At 41.9% G+C, this 27138-nt stretch overlaps 2 protein-coding genes across 4 annotated transcripts; one reads left to right on the top strand and one right to left on the bottom strand.

Annotated features, from left to right (window-relative positions):
- Nucleotides 1–398: 398 nt before the first annotated feature.
- Lrrc57 (leucine rich repeat containing 57) lies at nt 399–6363 on the bottom strand. Of its 3 annotated transcripts, none has more exons than XM_048459604.3 (6): nt 6234–6363; nt 5877–5982; nt 5634–5772; nt 4733–5001; nt 1903–2088; nt 399–1406 (listed from the first exon to the last, which is right to left on the bottom strand). In XM_048459604.3, the coding sequence occupies exons 2-6, from the start codon at nt 5958–5960 to the stop codon at nt 1365–1367; spliced, it is 720 nt and encodes a 239-aa protein (XP_048315561.1). In that variant the 5' UTR covers nt 5961–5982; nt 6234–6363; the 3' UTR covers nt 399–1364. The 3 variants fall into 3 exon arrangements, with proteins under 3 accessions (XP_048315561.1, XP_048315562.1, XP_048315560.1); XM_048459605.3 differs by having other exon boundaries at nt 6241–6344; XM_048459603.3 differs by having other exon boundaries at nt 6074–6241.
- Nucleotides 6347–25333, top strand: Haus2 (HAUS augmin like complex subunit 2). Its single transcript, XM_048459606.3, has 6 exons — nt 6347–6504; nt 14995–15087; nt 15716–15785; nt 18318–18450; nt 21733–21841; nt 23480–25333. Exons 1-6 carry the CDS (start codon nt 6412–6414, stop codon nt 23663–23665), a joined length of 684 nt encoding a protein of 227 aa, XP_048315563.1. The 5' UTR covers nt 6347–6411; the 3' UTR covers nt 23666–25333.
- Nucleotides 25334–27138: the final 1805 nt, after the last annotated feature.

The following is a 27138-nucleotide window of genomic DNA, read 5'->3' as shown; positions in this document are numbered from 1 at the left end:
AAGAGCTTAACTGCTGAGCCATCTCTCCAGCCTGTGTTTTTTTGGGTTTTTTTTTTTAATGATTTATTTAACTTTATTTTATGTGCACTGGTGTGAAGGTGTCAGATCTTGTGGAACTGCATTTCAGACAGTTGTGAGCTGCCATGTAAGTGCTGGGAATTAAACTTGGGTCCTCTGGAAGAGCAGTCAGCCCCCGCTTTGCAGTGTTCTTACCAGTGACAATCTGAAAACTGTGTCTTCACATTCTCTTAAGCACGATTCCCAGTTCCTCAGAGACATCCGAGTGACATGGTAGATTTCACTGCTTGTGAAACACATTCCCAGTTTACTTTCAAAGAACAAAGTGCCACTCAAGAGATTACAAGCTCGTCTTTAAATAATTGACATTGCTTCCAAAATTCATTAAAAATATTTTATTTAGTATATCCTCTCATTCAGAGAATAACCATGATAAACATAGGTTATTTTAAAATATTATAGCAGTGCTTTTCTTGAAGGTAATTTGATTAGTACAGTTATAAATACAAAAATGGGAGAAATTACCAGAAATAACACATGATTTTTAGTAAAGCTTCAGGAAAATCTTGATTATTAAAATTCATTTAAAATCTTATAAGTAGGCTGAGTGAGGCGCATGCCTTTAATCCCAGTACTTAAGGGGGCAGAGGCAGGGAGAATGTAATTCTGAGGGCAGCCTAGGCTGCTACATAGCAAAAACCTAAATTGACTAAAACCCAAAAATTTTACAATTTTTGCATATACTTTTAGCACTTCAGAGCCCCCTACCAATAAGGCACCCACAATAGTTAAAAAAAAAAAAAATTGCTACTGCAGCCTTGGGGAGCATTCCTTGGTGACTGATGGGTTGGTGCTCCTCTTGGTAAAGCTTGCTTTAAGATAGCTACATATTTATGTATACCCCAAGTTCCAAGTGGAATCACTGCTATTGAATTAATGGACTGGAACAAAAGCCTAAATCCTTAACCATACAAGTTTCCCACAAATTAGAATTTCATAAAAATCTGAAGTGTTAACACAGAGGTGATGTGGTAACTGACTTTATGAAAGCTGGCACGCTGCAACTCCACAAAGTCTCTAGCTGTGGTGTGGAGTCGTCCTGTTACCAGGCAACTGCCTACTGGTTTCTTACAGCCCAGCTATGCTGGTTTTGAAGACCAGCGCTGGCCATCGCCCTACCCATGGCTCAAAATGAAAGGCTCTTCCTGTCTCCTAAGTCATCTCCTTTAGCTTATCAAAAAGTTACTAAATGAAATGTAATCTGGAGTATCTTCTACATCAGGAGCCTTTAACTCGGCCAGATTCCAAGTCCGTGTCCTTTAGGGTTCTCATGGTCCTGGAGAACATCATGCGAACTTCTTCTTGGTGGCTGTGAACCTCTCCATGTACTAAAAACACAAGAGAAAAATATACATACGGTATTTATGGGCAAATATAAGGGTATTTTTTAAACTTAGGTTTTTATGTTTTTTTCTTTCTAATTTGACTTGGTTCATTTCATGCAAAATTAACTTTTATTTTTCCTCTGCTTTTTTGAGACAGATTATCACTATGTAGCTCTGGATGATCTTTTAACTCAGAGATCTCTTCTGCCTCTGCCTCTGCCTCCCAAGTGCCGGAATTAAAGTTATACAACCACACCCAGAAAAGTCTACTTAGTTATTAAAGCCCATTGATTTTTTTTATGCCTTTTACTAGGAAACATAAAAAGATGCTTTACAATATGCAGAATGTGGAAAAAGTCATCTTGGCCAAATACAGTCTGACCAAGTCTTAACTGCCTCCAAAATGTGAACCTGGCGATGCCAACTGTAGACATCACCTAGGCTACCTCAGCATTTTCTCCAGCAAGACACCAGAAATGTAGAAGATGCTAATACGTACCTTATCATAACCCTCTAGCTCTCGAAGTTTCTTTATTTCAAAGAGATTGCCTTCCACAGCAAGCAAGCAGATTTGGGAGTCGCTGAGGATGCTCTGCGGAAGCATGCTGAGCTCAAGGCAGTTCTCCTCCAGGCGGAGGACTTTGAGGCGTGGGCAGCAGGAGATCTTCACTGAGATCTGAGATATCTGTCCAGCAACAAAGCAGAGGGCAGAGAGCGTAAGGCCGCTTCTTTCCACACTGAAACAGACCTCGCCTGTGTCCTAGTTACTCTTCTACCGCCTCCATCTTCTCACTACCTACTCGTTGCAGAAGCCTCTGTTAACATGCCTTCTGTTACTCCTCCACTTTCAAATGATGTGAAGGTTACCAGTTGTTTTTCAGAAATAAAGACTAATAATAAAAGCACTGTACATTCATTACAGAAAACATGAGAATCATTAAGTTTGAGGGAAAAGTTTCCCAGTAACCTGCTACTCAGAAACAACCACATAAGCATTCTGACACCTGCTGCTCCTTTGTCAGAGGCAAGGTTCCATGATCCCCAAGCACTGCTACACTGACTGGGCCGTCCATTCTTTCCTTGAGGCTCCCTCTTGTGCATGACTCTAGATTTTTCCTCTTGAATTTCTTCTGATTTTGTTTTTACATCTATTTTTTTAAACAACATTTCACATATATATATGTATATGTGTGTGTGTGTGTATATATATATATATTGTATACAGTATTCTGTCTTTGTATATGCCTGCAGGCCAGAGGGCACCAGACCTCATTACAGATGGTTCTGAGCCACCATGTGGTTGCTGGGAATTGAACTGAGGACCTTTGGAAGAGCAGGCAATGCTCTTAACCTCTGAGCCATCTCTCCAGCCCACATCTATTTCTTATTTTCAAGCAGAAACCCCTGACGCTTCATATTTTACATTCTCAAACTTCTCCTAGAAAACAGTCATTCTTAAAGCTATTTCACTTATGACCTCAAAATCTGAATCAATAGTCCAGTACAGTTTTGTATCTATAATTTTCACTACAACATTGGGATGATCAAGTGATGAACTCAGCATGTCCATTCAACAGCATTGTGTAGGCCCTCCAGGTCAGTATCAGACACTTTGTTTTCGATCCATTCACTTCCTTGGCCCATTAAATGCTCCAAGTCTTCCCATGCTGCAGTGATGGGGGATTTCCCTCTGTATGCTGTCATTACCACTGATAAAGGAACTGCGTTGGGCCTATAGCAGAGCTAGAGGGGAACAGAGCTAGGTGGAGAAAACTAAGCTGAATGCTGGGAGAAAGGAGACAGAGTCATGAGAAGTCATGTAGGCCCGCCAGAGACAGACACAGGAACTTTAGCTGGTAAGCCAGAGCCACGTGGCGATAAACAGATTAATAGAATGGGTTGAATTAATATGTAATTAACTTATTGAATTAGTCAATAAGAATCTAAAGCTAATGGGCCAAGCAGTGATTTAAATAATAAGGTTTCTGTGATTATTTCGGTTCTGGGTGGTGGGACAAATAAGCAGCCCCTGCCAACACTGTAGGATGAACGGGAGTTTCATGTGTGCCACACAATTACTGTACCACTCAGCTGTTGTCCAGTCCCAGGTCACTATATTCTATTGATGACCTCATATCTCCAACCCTCACCTGGGAACTTTATTGCAAATACAGATTCTTAGACCTCTCACCGAATCAAACACTAAGGTGACCTTAGGTTCCCCAGGTTATTCAATTAAGGTCTGAGAAACCTTCCAGCTACATGGCATATCTAATCCATAGGGAATGTAGAATAAGTCATCAACTAATACTTGGTGCTTAATAGATGACCATTTTTCCTAAAAATCTCAGGGAAAAGATGAAGCCAACCTCAGACTGAATATGATAATAATGCTAACTGTGGTCTAGCACAGTAGTAACCTGTCCATGGTGGCTAATATGAGTTGGACATATATGGGAACATAAATGCTACAGAAACTAGGGCTCTCTAATCTCATGTTTCTTTCATCGCGGTGCCTCATGCCTAGAGCAGAGTGTTTTTCCAAACGTTAACCAAGAAGATTCAAAACAAGGCAAAACTGGGGCTGGAGAGATGGCTCAGAGGTAAGAGCATTGCCTGCTCTTCCAAAGGTCCTGAGTTCAATTCCCAGCAACCACATAGTGGCTCACAACCATCTGTAATGAAGTCTGGTGCCCTCTTCTGGCCTGCAGGCATACACACAGACAGAATATTGTACATATAATAAATAAATAAATATTTTAAAAAAAAGAAAAAAAAACAAGGCAAAACATTTCAAATGTAAGTTGCAATGATAAGCTAGCTCCAGAAAAACTGTCACTTAGGGATTTTTTCAACAAAAGGATACATATTTAACCAAGCAAAAGAAAAAGATGTCTGAATCTTAGATTTAATGGGTTTAGGTCTTATCCCTCTATTATACCATCCCTGCCCTGGCTCCTCACTAAGTGATTGGTGGTGTGAAAAGGAACTGAAGATTTGCAAAACTTCCAGTAGTGTGTGTGTGTAAATATCTCACCGTTACTCTGTTCTGCCTTCTGCAAAACACCTTAAACACTATTACATAGTCACTATCAACGCACTCCCTGACATTGGGCATTGAAGTAAGTTCAGCTTATGGAATATAGCTTTTAGCCTCTGATGTCCTTGAAGAAACAGGAAAGGATTAGGAGACCATAAACCCAGACATACACAGGGGAGGGGGGCAGTGCGAGCTCTCTCTCTCTCTCTCTCTCTCTTTCCCTCTGTTTCTCTTCCCTCTCCCCCCCTCCCTCTCTCTCTCACACACACACACAAATAAAAGTACCAACCTGGTTCTGGTTGAGATTGAGTTCGATGGCCTGCAGATCCCCTACTGTGTCAAGTATACTCCGAATCTGGTTTTTAGAGAGATCTACTACATCCAGATGCCGCAGGCTGCAAAGTTGGGGTGGTAGTGCTCCCAGCTGGTTCCCAGAGAGGCTCAGGGTCTTCAGGGCAGAAAGCTGCCCAAAGGTGGACGGTAGCTCTCTCAGGTGATTGTTGTTTAGACTTAGAGTCTCTAGTTTTTTCAGATTACATAATTCATCGGGTAGAACAGCTGGTGAAAAAATTTTTGTTTAAGAATCTGATTGAACTAATGAAGTTTATAAAAAGACAGTGCAGTCTGCTTCATTTTGTTTTTGTTTCTATTTTTGAGACAGGGTCTCATTAAGTTGTCTAGGCTGGCCTTGAAATTATGATCCTTCTGCCTCAGCCTCTTGATTAGCTGGATCATAGGCCTAAATCACCAGTCCCCACTTCTTACATAGAATTCTCACGTCACGTTTAGGTATCACATTTTACCAACAGTGTTCAGAAGACTAAGGAGCCATCAAAATGCAGAAAGACATTTATGGGTATAGTAGTTTCGTTTTGTAAAGGGGCCTCGGTATATTCTAAAAACAATCTAGGGAGATTTGGAAGATCCTTCCATTCCATACTCCCGCCCCCAATTAGATAACTCTGTTTACACCTCATCTCATAAGTCTTCTGAGTCCAAATTAACCTAGTAGTAATGATTATGCTATCCAAGGAGGCGTGTAGATTTAATTGCAATAGGCAGAAAGCTTCAATACTCTTAACATTCTGCATCTCCTGAGCTGATTTCATAACAAAATCAGCTTGTAAGAGGAAAAACACCCTTCATATTTGCTGCTCACTAGCAAAAGCTAGCCAGCACAAAAGCCATACTCAGTTTGTTGTTGTTGAGGGAGAGGCTCTTCAGCAGAGCGAACTTTCCTATAAGCAAAGGCGGCAGGCTGTCGATCTTATTGTTGGACAAATCGATGGTCCTTAGATTGCTTGTCAGCTTCTGCAACTCTGAGGGGAACTGAAGACAGGAGTTCACAGCGTGGAAAATCCCGCACCAATAACTTCGCCACCCCGCCATCCCTCTCCCTTTTAGTTTCTCGGTCGAGTCCCCTCTCGTCTCACCTCGGTCAGACCACGGTCTTTAAGCTGAAAGACACCGGTTTTCTGCGCTGTTTCCACATGAGCGCGGAGGGCACTGTTTCCCATTCTAGCGCCGCGGCTCAGTTCCCTACGGGAAAGAAGCGTAGCTGTCACCGCCCAGTCTAGACTTAGAGCCACCCGGTAAACCTCCCGTTTGGGTCTCCTGTCCCAGTTGTCACCTTCTGCCTAGCACTACTTCCTAGGGGGCAGCCAGAGAGTGTGGCAAGGAGAAAGCAGGCTGGTAGACAGCGCTACCACAAGGTCCTGCTGCTTTGGAAGCCGAGCTAAGGCCAGGGAGCCTCCGGTAGCCCCTGCCGGATCAAGGGGCTCGAGACTCGCCTCCTACAGCTCCGTGCAGAGAAGGCTCCGCCAGGGAACACCCGGGACCCGCGCTCGCCTGAGACGCGCTCCCAGGGCTTCCGCCCGGGCGGGAACGCCCTGTGACATCATCAAGCCGCGCGACCGTTCGTTGTGTGCCTCTCACTCCCCGCGCCAGTTCCAGAGGTGTGGGGGAGCCATGGCTGCCGCGAACCCGTGGGACCCGGCGTCCGCACCCAGTGCGGCTGGGCTACTGCTGAACCACTGGGTGGCTTCGGGGATGGTCACTGAGGTACGCGGGGGGCCCGCGACGGCGTCATCAAGGGGGCGACAGAATTCCGCTGTGATGTGAGGTGGTGGTCGTGACTGCGCGGGGCGGGAGTCATCCTCCGGTTGAGGGCTGTGTTGAATACCCGGCCGGTATCGTCCCTTGGAGACTGCGGCCGTGACCATTCTCCCGTGGGTTAAATGCGAGGGACCGAGCAGATGGCGTTCCCAGTACTCTGTTTTTGAGTGCTTGCAGGTTATCCCGGGCTACTTGTCGGAGATGGAACAGCGCTCTCCTTTTTTCTTTTTTAAAAATTCTACTGATACTGCTTCCACTAGACCAGAGATTCTCAACCTTTTTAATGCTGCAACCCTTTAATACAGTTCCTCATGTTGCGGTGACCCCCGACCATAAAGTTATTTTCGTTGCTACTTCATTACTGTAATTTTGCTACTGTTATGAATCGTACTGTAAACACCCGTGTGTTCCGACGGTCTTAGGCGACCCCTGTGAAGGGTCGTTCAACCCCCAGAGGGGTTGCAAGCCACAGGTTGAGAACCGTTGCACTAGACTGTAGAGTGGGGGCAGTGAGAAAGAAATACTGGCTGGTACTTAAAACGAGCATTTCCGACAACGTCTATTTATGGAAATTATTAAAGTATGTTTGGGGCAGGAGGCCCTAAGTACAGAACTTCATTTGGAGATTTTTTTGTTGGAGCATCTTTTAAAGGTGTGTGTGTGTGTGTGTGTGTGTGTGTGTGTGTGTGTTTGTGTATGTGTGTGTTGGAGTGTGAATAGGGGAAGCGTTTGATTTTGAGAGGAGAATAAAGATTAGCCCAAGAAGTGGTTGTTTTAGACATGTACACACGTCAAGGAGGGAGACAGAAAAGGGAGAAATTGAATATGTGAAGTAATAATAGAAAATGACAGAAAGGAATAGGGAGACACTAAGGACTTTAAGATTAAAGGGAAGGAAAAAGAAGTATTTGAAGCCAGATATGATGGCTCTCTCCTTTAAGTCCAGCACTCCAGGGCAGAGGCAGGTAGGTGGATCTCTGAGTTCGAGGACAGCCTGGTCTACAGAGTGAGTTCCAGGACAGACAGAAAAACCCTGTCTCCAAAAAACAAAAATAAAAAGGAAGTTGAAGAAAGTTAGTAATTCATCTGTAGAAATTAGTAATGCAGACTTGATAGAAGGCTTTTTTTAAAATTTGTGATAGAGGTGTTAGAAACTGCTGATATCCTAAAGTGTTTAAGAAGAAACAGACAACCAGATGCGTCAATGCAAGACTTGTAATCTAAGCACTTGGGAGCTGTGGAAGCAGGAAGATTGCTCAGAGTTCAAGTACAGAGTGAGGAGACCTTGTCTCAAGCAAAAAAGAATTACCCCAAAAGACGCAGCAAGGTGACAGAATTAGATCCCAGAACCCTCTCCTTTTGTGAGCAGTCAGGCATGGTGGCCACAGCAAGACTCTGTCTAATCTTAAATAGTAAGGGCAAACTGTGCTGAGACTGATGTTCCCTGGAGACCCAGCCTTGCTGTGAGTGTCTGGGCTTTCACAGGCGCTAGAGCAGGGCTCCAGCTTAGCCCTTCCTCGCTCTCCCCACATTGTCTGCTTTCCCACTTTGCACTGTGCAGTTCTCATGTCATAAAACTTCGGATTATTTCCTAGCTTAACACATTTGAGACTCAGTGCCCCTCTACAAAGTGTTGATCGGGGACACGGTTCCTTAACCACAGAAGGAAGGCACCCATAGATGATCTCAGACATTGGTGGAAGAGTGACTTTTAGGTGGTACCTGTTTGGGTGGTAGTGGTTTTATGGTCGTTTTCCTATTGCTAGGTAACACACATTAGCCAGTTTCTTGTTTTAAAATCTGCCACTCCACGGTTACTTAATAAACATCCTTCTAAAGTCTTACTGAAGAGTTTCTCTCAAGAAGAAACTACTTAGAGACTTCTAGGTTGATTTGACTCTAAGACTTTACATATGAAAACTTAAGATACTTTTTTTTCTTCCGTCATTGGGGACACAACCTAGTACATTTCTCATGCAAAGCAAGTGCTGACTACTGAAACACACTTGCAGCATGACTCGTCTTATGATTTACTTAAACATCCTATCCCTGTAGAGCACATCATTTGTGTACATTAACAGTTAGAAGTGGGATCTGGAGAGATGTGTTGGGTAAAAAGCACTCGCTCTTCCCAGAGCACCTGAGTTTGGTTCCCAACACCCACCTCAGGCAGCTCATAAGCGCCTGTAACTCTGACTCCTGGGCATCAGACACCCTCTGCTGACTTCCATGGTTGACACACATAGTTAGCATAGACACACACACTTGCACATAAATTAAAAATTATTTAATTTTGAAAGTTAAAGACGAAGCCGGGCCATGGTGGCGCATGCTTTTAATCCCAGCACTCGGGAGGCAGAGGCAGGCGGATCTCTGTGAGTTTGAGGCCTGCCTGGTCTACAAGAGCTAGTTCCAGGACAGGCTCCAAAGCCACAGAGAAACCCTGTCTCGGGAAAAAAAAAAGGTTAAAGACGATGAGTAGGGGGTGTAGCTTAGCATTAGAGTGATTGCCTAGCATTTGTGAGGCCCTAGCTTGGTCAATCTCCAGCAGCCCCACACAATTTTAAGAGTGATATCTAACATTGTGGTCCAGTGCTACTCCTCTAGAAAACAGCTTCTGTGACCTTTGTTCTGCTTGATCTATCTATTGGAGGGTGACTAGGTGGTGAAAGAAAGGTAGGTTTAACTATTTGAAAGATAGTGACATATTTTCATTTGGTTATGTTCCTAGAATTGCTTTAGTGACCTTACATCTTCGGTATGTTTCTGGCAAGATCGAGTGAGCCATGAGATGTTATGGGCCATGCATAAATGAGGAAGGTATCTGGGAGGAGACTGACCTCAGAATCTTCTGTTAGATTTTCCTCAATGTCTGTCCTCTTCTGCAGAATCCATGTACTCTCCCGTGAGAGCCTCAGCTTTTAACTTCTTTGCTATAATGTCTCTTTTTGACTGCCCCTTAGCTAGCATTAAACATGAGGAAAATATTACAGACTGCAAATATATATATATATATATATATAATATATATATATATATATATATGGAAATTACATGGTATTTATTGGGATTGAACCAAGGGTCTCATACATGCCAAGCACCTTTTATTCTCTCACTGAATTACATCCTACCTCCAGTCTTGCTGTTTGAGATTGTGTCTGGCTATATAGCCCAGGCTGGCCACAAACTCGTGATCTTGCTTCAGCCTCTTGCACCTGCTTCTCTTTCTTCCCTCCTTCCCTCCCTCCCTCCCTCCCTTCCTTCCTTCTTTTCTAATGTGTGTGTCTGTATGAAGGTGGGGTACCTGGAACTGGAATCACAGACAGTTGTGAGCTGCCATGTGGGTGCTAGGAATTAAACCTGGATCCTCTGGGAGAGCAGCAAGTACTCCTAACCACCGAGCCATCTCTCCAGCCCTTCACTTTCCTTTTTAACTGTTATTAACCTTGTACACATCTTCATCATTTTGCCTGGAATACTGTAGCAACCACCTATCTAAATATCGAACTTCTAAAATATGTATTGTGCATGTCATGTCATGGGACTGCCTCACCAGAAAATGTTTCATTCTTCCCTTCTTTGCCTGATGACTGATTAGAATATCTTTCAGTGTCTTCTGTCATTATGTCCTTAGTGGAGTAGATACTTGCTCTGGTTATAGATTTGCCTTTTCCAGCATGTGATGCTTCTGCCAAAAGCTTACCATCAATGTACTTACAGAATGCCTTTTCCACTCTCTTGGTATTCCGCACACTATTACTTCTGACCAAGGAACTCACTTCATAGCCAGAGAAAGACAACCGTGGGCTCCCAGTCAAGGAATCCACTGGTCTGAACATGTTCCCCACCAGCTGCCTGATAGGACAGTAGAATGGCCTTTTGAAGACACGGTTACAGCTCCAGTTAGGTGGCAGCAGCCTGAGGACTTGGATAGGGTTCTCCAGAGGGCTGTGTATACTTTGAATCAGCATCCAATGTATAATACGGTTTCTCCCATAGCCAGGATCCATGGGTCCAAGAATCAAGGGGTGGGAAAGGGAATGATCCCCTTCACTATCACTCCTAGTGACCCACTAGGAAAATTTTTGCTACCTAATCCTGTAACCTTTAAGTTCTGCTGGTTTAGAAATTTTGGTTTCAGAGCAGGGAGTGTTCCTGCCAGGAAACATAACAAACATTCCATTGACAGGAAGCTCAGACTTTCCTCTGCTCACTTTAGGCTTCCGATGCCCTTACGCCAACAGGCTAAGAAAGGAGTAACAGTGTTAGGAGGGGTGACCGGTCTAAATTACCAAGGAGAAATTAGATTGCTTCTCCATGATGGAGGTTAAAGTATTATGTCTGGAGTGCAGAAGATCCTTTAGGGCATCTCTTGGTTCTACCAAGTTCTGTGATTAAAGGCAGTGGGAAACTACAGTGGCCTAATCCAGGAAGGCACAGACCCATCAGGGCTGAGTGTATGGGTCACCCCTCCAGAAAAAGAACCAGGACCTGCTGCGGGTGGAGGAAATACAGAATGGGTAGTAAAAGAAGGCAGTTATAAATACCAGCTAAGGCCGTGTGATCAGTTAAAGAAACAAGGATTCTAATTGTTTCTGTTATATTTTGTTAAGAAAGTGTTTGTGCAAATATTTGTGTTTTCTTTCCTTGATTTCTTTATCATGTAATGTCAATTACGAGACTATCAGTGGTTATCATATTTACGTTTTGAGATACTAAAAGAATATCCCCCCCAGGGACATTGCCACCTCTTCTAAAATTTATAATGTATTTGCAATTGTACATGTGATAGTTATATCGTGTTAGTTATAATTATGATTTGCTTATTGTTTTCATTTGAAAATTAAACATGACAGAAGCACTACTGTGTGTCAAGTTGACAAGGGGTAGACTGGTGATGGCTGCTCTTGGTTGTCAACTTGACTACATTGTGGAATCAACTAAAACAGAGGCTTGACACCCTTGAGGGATTTTTCTTTATCTCTCTCTCTCTCTTTTTTTATTTTTCTTTCTTTCTTTTCTTTTTTTAAAGGCATGACTCCCTAGTACTGGGATTAAAGGTGAAGCACCACCACCTGGATTTGTTTCTGCGTTGATCTTGTATAGTCCAGGGTAGTCTTGAACTCACAGAGATTCCATTTGCCTCTGTCTCCCAAATCCTGGGATTGAAGGTGTGTGTCACCACTGCCTGACCTCTAGTAGCTTAGCCTTGCCCTTCTGATATTCAGGCAAACTTTATTAAAACATAAATAAAATATGTCACTGTGGTGGCGGGCAGTTCTGGTTTCTTATGTAGAATTTCTCACAGCTTTTTGTGGCTTTTGTAGTACCTGTTAGGTTGAGTGTGTGTTTTTAGGAACAGTCCGAGATCTATTTGCAAAAGAACAACGGAAACATAAGATAAGGAAATTGTGAAATGTCAAGATGACACTTTCTTAGTAGTTCCATTTCTCAAGGAATTCCCAGACTTTGGGCATGACACACATCATCTTCCTTTCCACCTCACTGCTCAAGCATGAGAAAAGTGTATTTCTTCTCTGTCTGTGGAGACTGAAATTAAGTCTGACAAGGGGATTTTGACAAAGCTTTTCATTTTGAAAATGCTTTGGGTTCTCTATCTTTTTTGTTGTACCAGGGATTGATTCCAGGCCCTTGTGCGTACTTGGCAAGTACTCTACCACTGAGCTATATCTCTAGCTTTCTTTTTACTTTTTTTTTCAATTTTTTTATTAATATTTATTGAGTTCTACATTTTTCTCTGCTCCCCTTCCTGCCTCACCTTTCCCCCTTCAATCCTCCCCCAAGGTCCCCATGTTCCCAATTTACTCAGGAGATCTTGTCTTTTTATACTTTCTACTTCCCATGTAGATTATATCTATGTAAGTCTCTCTTAGTGTCCACATTGTTGTCTAAGTTTTCTGGGATTGTGGTTTGTAGGCTGGCTTTCTTTGCTCTATGTTTAAAATCCACCTATGAGTGAGTACATTTGATAATTGTCTTTCTGTGTCTGGGTTACCTCACTGAAAATAATGTTTTCTAGCTCCATCCATTTTCCTGTAAAATTTAAGCTGTTGTTATTTTTTTTCTGTTGTGTAGTATTCCATTGTGTAAATGAATCACATTTTTCTAATCCATTCTTCAATCGAGGGATGTTTAGGCTGTTTCCAGGTTCTGGCTTTGACATTGTTTTTTTTTTTAAGATTTATTTATTCATATTATGTATGCATTGTTCTGACATGTACGTGTACATTCCAGAAGAGGGCAATAATCTCATTGTAGATGGTGTGAGCCACCATGTGTTTGCTGGGAATTGAACTCAGGACCTCTGGAAGAGCTCTTAACCTCTGAGCCATCTCTCTGCCCTCTATTTTTTTATTTTTCAAGACAGGGTTTCTCTATATGACAGATCTGTCTGTCCTGGAACTCTTTGTAGACCAGCCTGGCCTTGAATTCACAGCGATCCACCTGGAAAAGGTTTGGTCTTTGTTTTGTTTTGTTTTACTGGTTGGTTGATTTTTCAAGACAGGCTTTCTCTGGATAGCCCTGGCTGTCCTGGAACTCACTCTGTAGACCAGACTATTCTTGTACTCAGAGATCTGCTTGCCTTTGCCTCTGGGTTGAAAGGCAAGCACCACCACTGCCTGGAGGGATTTTTCTGAATAAATCGTTTAAAGTAGAAAGATCCACCTTTAATCTGGGCCACACCAGCTGATGGTGGTTTATATAATAAGGACGAGGAAGAAGGAAGTGCTTGCTCTTTGCCTGCTTGCCCCTGTTCTTGCTGTCAGCTTCATTCCTCACTGTCATGAGGGCCTACTTCTTCATGTCCTGGCATACTGAAGACCTGCTGAGACATCCAGCTTTGTGGACTGAATAGCTACTGGATTCGCGGACTTTCTGTTGGTAGACAGTCATTGTTGGACTAGCTGGACCACAGCCTGAAAGCCACTCTCATAAATCCCCTTTTTATAGATAAATAAAGTCATTCTGTCAGTTCTCTTCCTCTGGAGAACCCTGACTAGTACAGTTATGGGCTCTAACTCTCTGAAAATGAAAACACAAATTAAACACTTTATTTTGTAAGTTGCTTTGATTATGTATTTCATCACAGCAAGAGAAAAGTTCCTAAGACATATACCCATTTATGCATAGGCATATGATAGTAAACAGGCTCTCCCCTAAAAGTTTACCAGAGGACTCAGTTGTCTGCCTTTCTGCACATGCAGTTCAGGCCAAAATGTTCTTCATGCCCTTTAGGAATATACTTGTATAGACATGGCCTAAACTTGTTTGTTGCTATAGACAGAGAAACTATATTATTCAGTCATGGGAGTTCATGTAGAGCAGTGCAACTGAGGAGTTTTAGAGGATTCTAAGGTTGCTATGTACATTGTTTGAAGAGAAAGTACATGTACTTAGTATGCACAAGGAAAAGACCTAGTGTGCCAAGTACACTGTTACAAGTGGAAATTGTTCATAGCAAAAACCAAGTAGAGTCCTAGGCTAACTATCTCCTAATTTACCTGCCTCTAAATGATGGAGAAATAATAGAGAAAGACACCAAAGGTTGACTTCTGGCTACCACATAAATGCGCACATATACAAATGTACACGAGCATACATACACAAAACATGCATTCCAGTGTGTGCACATATGCACAAAAGCCTGATGTTATGCTGTACACTTGAGAAGTAGAATCAGGAGGGTCAGAAGTTCAAGGTCATCCTTTGTCTGTAGCAAGCTCAAGGCTAATTTGGGCTCCATCAGTCCTTATCAAAATAAAATAGAAACAGAAGATATGCATTGCTATAGTTTTAATATGTTCTTTGTGTTAGGTGTAGTTTTGGACATGTAACTTTTATTTTATCCTATCTTGTTGGTTTTTTTTTTTTTTAAGACAGGGTTTCTCTGTGTGGCCCTGACTGTTCTGGAACTCTCTCTCTCTGTAGACCAGGCTTGGTGTAGGAGGTCCTTCTATCTATGTGTTGCTCTCATTGGTTAATGAATACAGAAACTGCGTTGGCCTGTTGATAGGGCAGAACTTAGGTAGACAGGGAAAACTAAATGGCATGCTGGGAGAAAGGAGACAGAGTCAGTGAGAAGCCATGGATCCCCCAATACAGACACTGGGAATTTTACCCGGTAAGCCTCTTGGCGATACATAGATTAATAGAAATGGGTTAAATTAATGTAAGAGTTAGCCAGTAAGAAGTTAGAGCTAATGGGCCAAGCACTGATTTAATTAATACAGTTTCTGTATGATTATTTTGGGGCTAAGCTAGCCGGGCGGCTAGGATGAACAAGTGGGCCCTCCTCCTGCAGCACAGGCCTTTGGAGTGCTGGCGACATAATGTTATTTTAGTCCTTTGTGTGTGATACTCTAGTGTACATGATTTTTGTAGCTTACTGTGCTTTCTTTGTTCATTTACCAATAGGAGATGTTAGGTACATCTAAGAAAATGGTTCCTTGCTTTGAGAACTTCTCCAGATCACAGAAGATCTCAGACATGAAAGCTAAAATCTACCAGGTAAATTATGAGCTTTTCATTTCTACTCCATTTAAAAAAGAGTGTAGTATGCTAGGGTGTAGTTCAGAGGAAATGTGGTACCTAACCTACAAGATGTCCTGGATTTGATACCTAACTCTAAAACAAACAAACAAACAAAAATCCTCTCAATTGTTGGAATAGCATTCTTTTGCAATTAAAACAGTGCCTAGTGTGTGGCTTGTTGTAGTATTTAATTGTAATAACAGGAAGGCAGTGGGCTGGAGAGATGGCTCAGTGGTTAAGAGCATAGCCTGCTCTTCCAAAGGTCCTGAGTTCAATTCCCAGCAACCACATGGTGGCTCACAACCATCTGTAATGGTCTGGTGCCCTTTTCTGGCCTGCAGACATACACACAGACAGAATATATTGTATATATAATAAATAAATTTTAAAATAAAAAAAAATAACAGGAAGGCAAGACACCAAAATGAAAGGCTCTAATGACTTACTTTGGCTTTTATATAAACCATCCTTCCATCCCATTTAAGGAATGGGAATGTCTTATACTGTGTTTCTGTAGCATGTCCATTTTATCAGTCTTTTAAGCCTTTAAAAACTTTAGGACGCTTTCTGAGTGAGCTAAACTTTCCTTTTGTTCCTCATGTAGAACAACCTGGAAATTGAACTTCTGAAATTAGAAAAGGATACAGCAGATCTTATTCATCCTTCCTATTTGGGTAAGTTGCTTGCTTAAGAGAATAACCATTAGGATTTCAGCTTGGTCTTGAATTACTGTATATAAATACCAGGTGGCAGAATTCTGATGCCATAACTTTTCCTAGGTATTGTTCCAAAACTAGCATGTTTTCAGGGTGTTTCTGTTTGTTTGTTTTGTTTTCTTACTATATAGCCTTGGCTTGCTTGGAACAAGTCCAATTTACTTGACTAGTGAAAATAGCATATAGAAAGTGACCAGGTTGGCTCCTCTATTAATCTCCCTTTCTGTTGCCACAATAAGATATCCAAGGCTAGGTAGTATACAAGGAAAAAGATTTAGTTTGCTTACAGTTTTGGAGGTTTCAAAATACACAGCTCAACTATGGTAAGGCCCACATGGTGGATGCCATTCCAGTTCTGGAGCTCTTGGCAAGGCAGAGACATCACACTGAAGGACGAGAATCCAGAGTAGGGGCCTCTGCCATTAACCCTAAGAACTTGAGTTTAGTCCCCAGGTTTCACATGGTAGAAGAAGAGAATCACCTCCCAAAATGTCCTCTGATCTCTGATGCTTGTGCTGTGTGGTATTCATGTACGCACCAACTGCCACATACAAATAATAATGCAGAAAAACAAACAGGGCTAGTTAGATGGTTTTCATGGGTGAAACCCTTGGGGGTAAAATCACTTTCTGCTAAGTCTAATGACCTGAGTTCTGATCCTGGGACTCACAGGCTGAAAGGAGAGAACTGATCAAAAAGTTGCTCTCTGATTTCCACATTAAACCCTGCAACACATTTTTACACACATATACATACAAATACACAAAATTACATAACTTAACAATCCTTAAAAACTTTTAAAAAAATACTGGGGGAAAGGCTGGGAATGGAGTCCTTGTTTAGCGTGTATGATGCCTAGGTTCAGGCTCCAATACTACAAAGAAAGTTGAAAGGAAGGAAGGAAGGAAGGAAGGAAGGAAGGAAGGAAGGAAGGAAGGAAGGAAGAAGAAATTTCCTGAGGAAAAAATTCTAAATTTGGGAATGTTCTGTAGTTATGTAAGAGTATACTCTTCAGTTGGTTAGTTTGAGGCCAGCCTGGTCTACAAGAGCTAGTTCCAGGACAGGCTGCTACAGAGAAACCCTGTCTGAAAAACAACAACAACAAAAGAGTATGTTCTTGGAATAAAGTTTTAAGAATAAGAGATTGCTGGGTGGTGCTGGTGCACACCTTTGATCCCAGCACTTGGGAGGCAGAGGCAGGTGGATCTCCTAGTTTAAGACCATCCTTGTCTATAGAACTAGTTCTAGGACAGCCAGGGCTACACAGAAAAACCCTGTCTCAAAAAACAAAACAATACAATAACAACAACAAAAAAGAATAAAAGATCATGGGTATGCTGGAGGATTCAGCAGGTAAAGCCTGATGCCTTAGTTTAGTCCCTAAGACTCACATGAAGTAGAGAACCAACTCAGGAAAATTATCTTCTGACCTTCACATAGTGCCTTGGCACACGTGTAGGCACTCCTGCACACACACAAACACACATACATATGCTAAATGTTTAGTTTTGTTTTTCAAGACAAGGTTTCTCTGTAGCTTTGGAGCCGGTCCTGGAACTCACTCTCCTGGCTGGGGCTATTTATTTATTTATTTATTGTTTTATTGTTTTAAAGAATAAAAAGTTGGGCTGGTGAGTGGTTTAGAGCACTGGTGAGTGGTTTAAAGACCCCAGGTTCAATTCCCAGCACCCACATGGTACCTCACAACTGTCTGTAACTCCAGTTCCAGAGAATCTGACACCATTATACCAATGCACATCAAATAAAATTAAATAATTTTTTAAAAAGGCATAAAAGGTCATGCAGTCTATAATCTATTTTTGAATATGTCCTTTTGAAAACAAAAGGGATGTGTGAATGGAGAGGGAGGAAATTTAATTGTAAAATTTGTGATTATTATATGAGAATAGGCCCTGGATTTAACGCAGAATAAAAAATAGATTTGGAAAATACAAGAAAATATTTAGTACTAGAGTTTGTTGTTAGTAGGAAACCTAAGAGAAAATAGGCAAAAATAAGATAAAGTTGGTGTTACTAAAAAAACAAAGTAACAAAGATGTTTACAGAGATTGTGAAGTTGATTGATTTGTTTGTTGTCTGCTTTTGAGATCAGGATCTCTTGCTTAGACTAGGTCTAACTCCTAACTTAGTGATGCTCTTGGTTCAGCCTGAATGGTGCTCAGACTACAGTGTGAGCCACTATACACAGCCTTAGATTAATGCTGGCTTTGGTTATTTTTACTATATGTGTATGGGTGTGTGCCTGGGCACTACATGTGTGCAGTGCCCTCAGAGGCCAGAAGTGGGCATAGGCTCCCCTGGAACTGGGATTACAGGTGGTTGTGAGCTGCCAATGTGGGTCCTCTAAAAGACCAGCAAGTGACCTTACCCATTGAGTCATCTCTGCAGTCCCCAAGAAAGAAATTCTTAACAATTCTAAAGCGTGCTTGTGCTGTTGCTAACTGTGGCTGCCATCTCTGGTTTATGTAGTTAAGAAGTGTGATATTCTGCAAAGCATGAATAGTCATCTGGAAGCCGTGCTAAAAGAGAAGCGGGCCATCAGGCAAAGACTGCTGAGACCCATCTGCCAAGAGAACTTGCCAATGGAAGCTGTTTATCACAGGTTAGATCACGAGGCAAAAGTGGAGAATTATGCATGCCTTTTTAAGGTAGCTTTTCTTGGTGGCAGTTATCATAATTCACAAAACAATATATTATTAATTGTATTTATTAACAATACTATTGTTGATACGTTAAACTGGAAAGTATCCTTTGTTTTTAAATAATTAATTATAACTGGAAAAAAAGAAAGGACTTTGTTTTGCCACTTGTATCTTAGGACTTATAAATTATGGCTTTGATGAAAAATATTAGATTCTAACATGCAGCACAATGATTAAAATCTGCTTTATTATGTATAGACTGTTTTTTTTTTTTATGAAATACATTGTGAGTTTTAGTACCAGGCCTACATAAGGAGACCTTGTCTCAGAGGCAACAAAAATTGGAAACAATGTGATTCTTTTGAGACAGGGTCTTTTTTGTTTGTTTGTTTTTCTGTAACTTTGGAGCCTGTCCTGGAACTAGCTCTTGTAGACCAGGCTTGTCTCGAACTCACAGAGATCCACCTGCCTCTGCCTCCCGAGTGCTGGGATTAAAGTTGTATATCACCACCGCCTGGTGATACGGGTCTTATGTAGGCTGACCTCAATCTTACTGTGTAGTCGAGGATGAAAAAAATGCACTCTATTCTTACCTCTATTGATCATACTGTATCTCAGAGTGTCAGGCAAGTGATTTAAAAACAAAACAAAAACCAACAACAACAAAAAGAAAAAATGAGCAATGATTTTGAAGATTTTATAATGCAGATTTAAAAAATGGGTGTTTTTTATAGTATAGTATTTTTCCTTGTTGTCTTCTCTGTTCTCTGAACCAGTATGAGGCTTTGTCTAGGGAAGTGGCTTTTGAGATGGTTATTACCAACAGCTGAGTGTTTCTTTTTTTGTTTGTTTTCGGGTTTTTTTAAAATATTTTTTATTTATTATGTGTACAATGTTCTGTCTGCGTGTATGACTGCAGGCCAGAAGAGGGCACCAGACCTCATTACAGATGGTTGTGAGCCACCATATGGTTGCTGGGAATTGAACTCAGGACCATTGGGAGAGCAGGCAATGCTCTTAACCGCTGAGCCATCTTTCCAGCCCTTGTTTTTGTTTTTTAAGACAGGGTTTCTCTGTGTAAGAACCCTAAGCTGTCCTGGAACTAGCTCTTGTAGACCAGGCTGACCTCAAACTCACAGTGATCCTCCTGCCTCTGCCTCCCAAGTGCTGGGATTAAAGGCATGTGCCACCATCGCCTGGCTTTTTTCTTTTTTTGGAGATAGAGCTCAATATGTGCCCCTGGCTGGCCTAAAACTCACTATGTAGACCAGACTGATCTCAAAGTCTTAGAGATCCTCCTGCCTCTGCCTCCCAAGTGCTGGGACTAAAGGCACGTATCACCACACCCATTTCCACTGAGATTTCAGTTAGATTTCAGTTGTCATGAATAATGTGTCTTTCCATTTCGAATTTTCTTTTTTGGGTCTTTTGAGGCAGGGTTTTTCTATGTAGCCCTGGCTGTTCTAGAATTTGATATGTAGACTAGGCTGGTGTAGAACTCACAGAGATCCACCGGTTTCTGCCTCCACCTCCTGAGCACTGGGCACTAGGGTTAAAGCCTGGCACCATGAAGCCTGGCTCATTCTATTTTTCTGTTTGTATGACAATTCTAAATTTTGCCTTCAGTGAAAGAGAACCTTCTCACCATTAATAGTTCCATTGAAGTATTAATGATGCTCCTTAGATTTGCTTATAAAAATTGACAGTCCTGATTAAAGGGAAAGAAACAAAACAGCTAAGAAGAAAAGTTAAAGGGCTGAAGAGATGGCTCAGTGGTTAAGGTCATGGACTGCTCTTCCAGAGGAAGTTAGTTCAGTTTTCATCACCCACGTGGCAGCTCACAGTCTTCAGTAACTCCAGTTCCAGAGGATCCAGTGCCCTCTTCTGGCCTCCATAGGCACTGCATGTATGTGGTGCACAGTAATGCAGGCAAAACACCCACACACAAAATGAATATATAAGAGGAGGAGGAGGAAGAAAAATTCATTTTTTTTCTCCTTGTATTGCTTTTCTTTTCTAACCGCTGTAACAGAATACCTAACAGAAGAACTTGTTTGCGGAGAGGCTTGTTTTAGCTCACAGTTTAGAGGCAGTACATCCAGCATTGTAGGGAAGGTATTGTGACTGGTGTAAGCCCCTTGAGGTGTTCAAGGAGGGGTCCCTGTCTATGAGGTCTTCCAATCACCAGGTTCCACTCACAGAGCACTGTAATGCCCTGGACTTGAAAACCCACCAATCCCTACTGTAGCATGAGGGCCATATGTAACATGAGGGCTGACTTGTTGGGGTTTCTGTCCCACCCAGTACCCCACAGCCGGCAAGTCCCAAAGAAATAACAGAGTCTACATTAGGTTATTAACTGATTGGCCCATTAGGTCAGGCTACTTATTAGCTCTTATAACACATATTACCCCCATTATCCTTATCTACGTTAGCCACATGGCTCAGTACCTTTCTCAGCTGGGCAGGTTACATGCTGCCTCTTCGGTGGTCTGGGCAGGAATGGCGGAGGGACCTTCCTCCTCCCTAGCCTTCTCCTGTTCTCATTGCCCCACCTCTACTTCCTGTCTGGTTGACCTGCCTATACTTCCTGCCTGGCCAATCAGTGTTTTATTAAAATACATGATTGACAGAATACAGACAATTCTCCCACACCACCCTACCCTAGAAAGCTTCTCACCCAAGAAATGCTCTATAAACCCTGTCTTCTTCCCAGTTCTCTGCTGCTTCTTACTCCTCACTGTAGTAGAGGCAGCCATCCTCCTGCATTTTCCCCTAGAAATCTCTTATGTGAGGTTTCTTGTGGGATGCAACTTAGTGGTATATCTGGACTCCTGATTGCCAGGATACCTTTCCCTGTAACAGCTGCATTAGGGAAACACCCCCTACCCCCACCCCTCCGGGAGCAGTGCTATAACACACTGTGGAAACACCCCCGCCCAGCCCTCAGCAGAGCTGTAATGCTTGTAGTGAGGAAGCCTTCATCCTCAGAGCTGTAACACACACAGCTAGGGCAACTCCAGCTGCGGCGACAGGACTGTGGCATGGCTTGTTGAGATCTTAATGGATCAGGAATTGGAGAGCACTTTCAAGGACTGCCCCCAGTGATCTACATCTATCAACTAGTCCCTGTGTCCCAAAGCTCCAATGAATCCCCAAACAGCACCACCCAACAGGGACCAAGTGTTCCAACATGGGAGCCTGTGGGGTAAATTTACATTCCCCTCTGTACTCTCTTTCAGACATATGGTACATTTGTTGGAATTGGCTGTGACTTTCATTGAGAAATTAGAAGCCCATCTTGAAACAATTAGAAATATCCCTAATTTAAATGCAAACCTAACGGAAATGGTGAGTATTACTAATATAGCTGCTCTTAATTCTTACACTAGAATCTCAAGTGTGTCACTTTCCCAGTTAATATTTTGGTTTTTGTTTTATTTTTTTCCATAGTCTCATGTAGCTAAGGCTGATCTTAGACTCCCAAATTAACAAACAAAGCAATGTATGTCTGTAGTGATATTTTATTATTTATGTTTTAGTCAATAAAGCTTGCCTGGAGACCAGGCAGTGGTGTCACACACCTTTAATCCCAGGATTTGGAAGACAGAGACAGATGAATCTCTATGAGTTCAAGACCCCCACCCTGGGCTACATAAAATCTATGCAGAAATAGTTCCAGGTGGTGGTGGCGGCTCACACCTTTAATCCCAGCAGCACAGGGGACTGTAAGATGGGAGGAGACAGAGGCTCGGGGCTCAGTCTGCAGTTGCCCAGCCTTGGTAGAGGTGAGACTTTTCTAGTGGCTTGGCTGCTTTGCTTTTCTGATCTTCCAGCTTGAACTTCAATATCTGTCTCTGGGTTTTTATTATCCGTGCTATGTATTTCATCATGACATTCTCATGGATGTGTGATTCCCTTTGTTCTGCTGCTGTCCTCTCCCTTTCTCCTCCATCCACTTCTTCATGTTTCTCTTGCCTCCTCTGGATAGTGTCTCCTTTTATTTGCACGGCACATGTATTCTTTTACGCTTTTTACCCTCTCTCACATTCCGTTATGTCTCTCCCTCTCCTTTCAGTTTCTCATGGTGTTTGTCTTTCTGAGCTCGACTAATTTCACTTTGAGTTAGTCATTATTAAAATCATAAAACAGATACATTTTCTTAACCAAGCATGGTGCCCTACACCTTCTAGTATTTGGGTGCCTAAAGAAGATTGTTGTGGAGTTTGGGACTGACCTGCACTATGTTTAAGTACCAGACTAGCTTAAGCTACAAAGTGAGATTCTGTCTCAAAACAAAAAGAAACATTTTTTTAAAACATTACTATAACATCATTTCCATTTTTCTACTCCCTTTCCATCTGCTTCCCTCTTCTTCCTCCATCCCCATGATCTTGTTGTATAGCCCAGACTGACTTCAAACTCACTGTCTTTTTGCCTCTGTCTTCCAAGTGCTAGGATTTTAGACATATACCATCACACCTCACAAAATACATACTTTTTACTTTATAGGATTGAATTTGTATAAATATAAAATAAAATTATTAGGAATTGCTGTAGTGCTTTTCTGGTGTGAAAGACTTTTGCTCCATTTCAAGCACCAGAAGAAAAGAAAATTACAGAATTACAGACTTTAACCACCCCACACCTTCAGAAGCAGTTTTAGACGTCTTTGGTGACACACATGTTCCTGTAATCACAGCACTGGGGATGATGAAGTGTGAAGATGCCGTGAATTTCAGACCAGCCAGATAAGAGTGAGAAAGCTTGAGGTTATTTGCACTGAGTTTGAAATTGATGATAAAGATGTGAACTCACAGATAGAAGATATGTATGGTTGGGTTGAGGGTGGAGTCACAGTTTTTAAGGAATTTTTGCAGTAAGGGACTAGAAAAGATCAGGTATTAATTTTTGATGTACCTATGTCTGACATAATGGTAATCAGTAACTGATTTTTTTTTCTATTTTTCTTTATTTCAAATGTAACAGAGAAAGGCTTTATCCAAGATGGACAATTTGGTGAACGAGACAGAAGAACTGGCAGAGAATATACTCAGGTGGCGAGAACAACAAAATGAAATTTCTTTGTGTGTCCCCAAAATCCTAGCTGAGGAAAATTGTCTTCACAAACCTTTTGTTTCTAAAGTGCATGCCCAAACTGTTAATGCCAAGTGATTGCCATATTTACTTTTGCTTAATTACGTGAAGTCAAAGAAGTCCATTTCCAGGTGATTTGTGACAGGGATATTGATAGACTTTGTTGCTAGCAACTCTGAAAAAGCCCTCTTCTATTGGAGTGCCAGGGTCAGGGAGATGTGTCAGCAGGGAAAAGTTCCTGCTTCAATCCTTGGGATCCACATACCACTTTCTCATATTTCCTCTCTTTGATAAAGCTACAAAAGATCAAGTATGTGTGCTAACCTACTGTAAGTGAGTTTATACTCATCAGACAGAGTCTGTATTGTGACTCTGTGTCATGTCTTTTAAAAACATTTCTGAACTGGAATATCCTGAGTCTGAAAATTTCTGTGGTGACTATCCCTGTTGAGATTACAGACACACAGCAGGCCTGTTGCCCCTGAAGTCTTATTGAAGTGGTAGTTCCGTGGCTGGAGGATGAGAAGGGCTGTGTGACCAGGCTGTGCAGTGAGGCTTCTGTGGGACACTTGCTGTCCTTCTGAGAGTCTAGGATGCTGGTATATACCAAGCAGAAAGTACCTTTGCTACTGGTCCCTGGAAAAACCCTGGAGCACCACACCCATACAATTTTGGTGGTCGAGCCGGGCAGTGGTGGCGCACGCCTTTAATCTCAGCACTTGGGAGGCAGAGGCAGGCGGATCTCTGTGAGTTCAAGTCCAGCCTGGTCTACAAGAGCTAGTTCCAGGACAGCTAGGGCTGTTACACAGGGAAACCCTGTCTCGAAAACCCCCCCCAAAAAAAACAAAAAACAAAAAACAATTTTGGTGGTCGGCAGCATTTCACAGTGTGACAGTTCACGGCTGGAGTTTGGTGACAGTAGGTCTCTATCCCCTTAGCAGATCACAGGACCTGCTCGTCTTAGGAGTGCCTCAGACAAATGCTGAGGGTGAAGAAAGACGAGAGGGGGAAGAAAAGGCATATTGTGATCAAATTTAGAAAATTTTGTTTCGATGCTTCTTATATATAGCCAAGGTAGAACTTGAACTTACTATGTAGCCCAGGCCTCCCGAGTGCAGGAATCACAGACATGTGCCATCACATCCGGCTAAAGTGTAGAGGTTTGTAATGGAAAATATATTTTTTACCTACCTAGGGCTAGTCATAAAATTAGAGACTAGTCTACTTAAAGTAGAGTAGTGACAACTACCTCAAGCTGTTCTCGCCTACTTTGTTACTGTAAGTACTCTGGCTTATGTTTAAATCCTTTGAAACGTGTGCACCAGTGTGTCCATCCTGTTGCATTCTGTGTCAGGGAGTTCAGCGAACCTTCTGTTCATCACATGTTCAATATAAGGCTTCACTGGTTAGATAGTAAAATAGATGTCCATAAAAAACAGGATCCTTACCCTACACCCCGAAAAAAAAAAACTATTAAAAACAGCAGATCATTATTTTGAGAAAGTCTACAGCTTTTACAAATGTCCCGTGCAAAAGTGGTGTTAAGATTTTGACCATCACCCAGATAAGTGATCAAAATTCTTATTTGTATTTTATTTCAAATCTCTTTTAACATCTATTCATTTTTCTGTGTATTATGTGTATATATATTCATTATCATGTTATCACTATTGTTACCCTGTTGGTTTTGTATTTATATTTTCTATTAATGCCTCAGGATGTAAAAATAAACTAATTTCAACTAAATGTGGATTCATATAAATACCAAATAACAGAGGGGAAATATTTCTAACATAATGTAGTATAGACATTCAAACTATGCAGCTCACAAAAGCTTAAGGTAAGTTAACCTAAATTCTAATGTAAAGAGAAAAGCTAATTTTGTGTGGTCAGTAGTGCTGATTTGTTTGAGAGCTAGAAGAAAGAGTTACCTAGGAAGGAGAAAGATTCAGTTTTGCAGTTTTGTTTTTTATTTTGTTTTGTTTTGTTTTTTTAATGTTACTTAGGTTGGATTCAACAGTCCTCTGGCCTCAGCTTAACAAGTTTTGAGTCTCTATATCTGGCTTGAACAAATGTTTCTTTTTGTGAAGTTCTAAGGGTAGTCAAGCTGGAGGTCTCTGTAGTTGCGCAGAAGAGAAAGATGGCTCAGTGGATAGACATCCCCATGCAAGAGTGAGCATCTGAGTTCAACCCCAGAACCCACATAAAGCTGAACACCCTTCAGTGAGGTGGGAGGCAAAAGGGAGGGCCAGCTAGCCTCTTACATGCAGCTGCAGACGAGAGACCCTTCAAGGTTTGTCTTCTGACTTCCATTCATGTGCCGTGGCTTACCTATGACTATAGTCCTACACATACAGAGATTAAAAATAAGGAGCAAGCAGGCTGATCAATGGAAATCCTTGAGTGGCTTCTGGGGGTGGGATGGGATGTCAGGCAAGCAGACTTTACCAGGAAGGTTTGGTCAAAATTTGTAAATGTGACTCCATTCCATAAATATAACTATGTTGATTAGTAAAGACTATGTGGGAGGACTCTTCCTGGCTTTTGGTAGCTTTTTGCTTACTACTCTCTCTGGCCCTGTGACTGCCACATTCAGCTCTCATTTGTTCTTTCAAAGTTTCAGTGAAATCAGAAAGGTTGTCTGGGAACAAGAGAATCTAGGAAACTTTTTTTCTTTTTTGTTTGTTTGTTTTTTGAGACTCGAGACAGAGTTTCTCTGTAGCTTTGGAGCCTGTCCTGGAACTTGCTCTGTAGACCAGGCTGGCCTCGAACTCAGAGATCTGCCTGCCTCTGCCTCCAGAGTGCTGGGATTAAAGGAGTGTGCCATCACTGCCTGGCAAAATTTCTTAAATTGAAGAAACCATAGTATGGGGAGGGGGCAGGGAAGAACTGTTGATATTGTAATGACATAACGTACTGTAAGATTTTTCTCATTTGTTTGTAAAACAACTTAATTGACATAAAAGATGCTAGAGAGTTGGCTCGGGTTAAGAGCTGTTCTAGAAGGTCCAGTTTTGAATCCCAGCACTCACATGGTGGCTTACATCTATCTGTAACTTAAGCGCCCAGGGGATCCCATCAGCCTGCTGACCAGGTCTACAGACCTTACATTAAGGCAAAAATACATCCACATAAGGAAGATAAAAGTTTTGTAAGGCCCAGTATGGTGGCACACACCTTTAATTTCGGCATTTGGGTAGCAGAGGCAGGTGGCTATCTCTGAGTAGAGGCCTACGGTCTACATTACTAAGTTCCAGTTCCAGCACAGTCCGAGTTTTATATAGAGACCCTGTCTCAAAAAAAAAAAAAAAGAAAAGAAAAGAAAAGAAAAATATTTTAAATGGAGTTTGGGAAATGGCTCTGTCACAAAGTGCTTGCCGTAAGAGCATGAGGGCTTGAATTCAGATTTTCCAGCCTCCATGTAAAAAGCCAGGCACACATCTATAATTCTTATGTTAGTTAGGGAGGCAGAGATAGGAGGAGCCTGTCTAGCCAAATTGGTGAGCTTCAGATACAGTGAAGATACCAGTGCCTACCTCTGGTCTCCATGT

Source organism: Myodes glareolus, chromosome 10, assembly GCF_982192425.1.
Source record: "Myodes glareolus chromosome 10, mMyoGla1.1, whole genome shotgun sequence".
NCBI lineage: Eukaryota > Metazoa > Chordata > Mammalia > Rodentia > Cricetidae > Myodes > Myodes glareolus.
This window is presented reverse-complemented; position numbering and strand designations above follow the sequence as displayed.

Coding starts and splice junctions, on each gene's coding strand:
- Haus2 (XM_048459606.3), top strand. CDS start 6,412: ATGGCTGCCGCGAACCCGTGGGACCCGGCGTCCGCACCCAGTGCGGCT. Junction 6,505..14,994: donor CTTCGGGGATGGTCACTGAG/GTACGCGGGGGG, acceptor ATTTACCAATAG/GAGATGTTAGGTACATCTAA. Junction 15,088..15,715: donor TGAAAGCTAAAATCTACCAG/GTAAATTATGAG, acceptor TTCCTCATGTAG/AACAACCTGGAAATTGAACT.
- Lrrc57 (XM_048459605.3), bottom strand. CDS start 6,344: ATGATGTCACAGGGCGTTCCCGCCCGGGCGGAAGCCCTGGGAGCGCGT. Junction 5,002..5,633: donor CCTCAACAACAACAAACTGA/GTATGGCTTTTG, acceptor TTTTTTCACCAG/CTGTTCTACCCGATGAATTA. Junction 1,407..1,902: donor AGCTAGAGGGTTATGATAAG/GTACGTATTAGC, acceptor TTGTGTTTTTAG/TACATGGAGAGGTTCACAGC.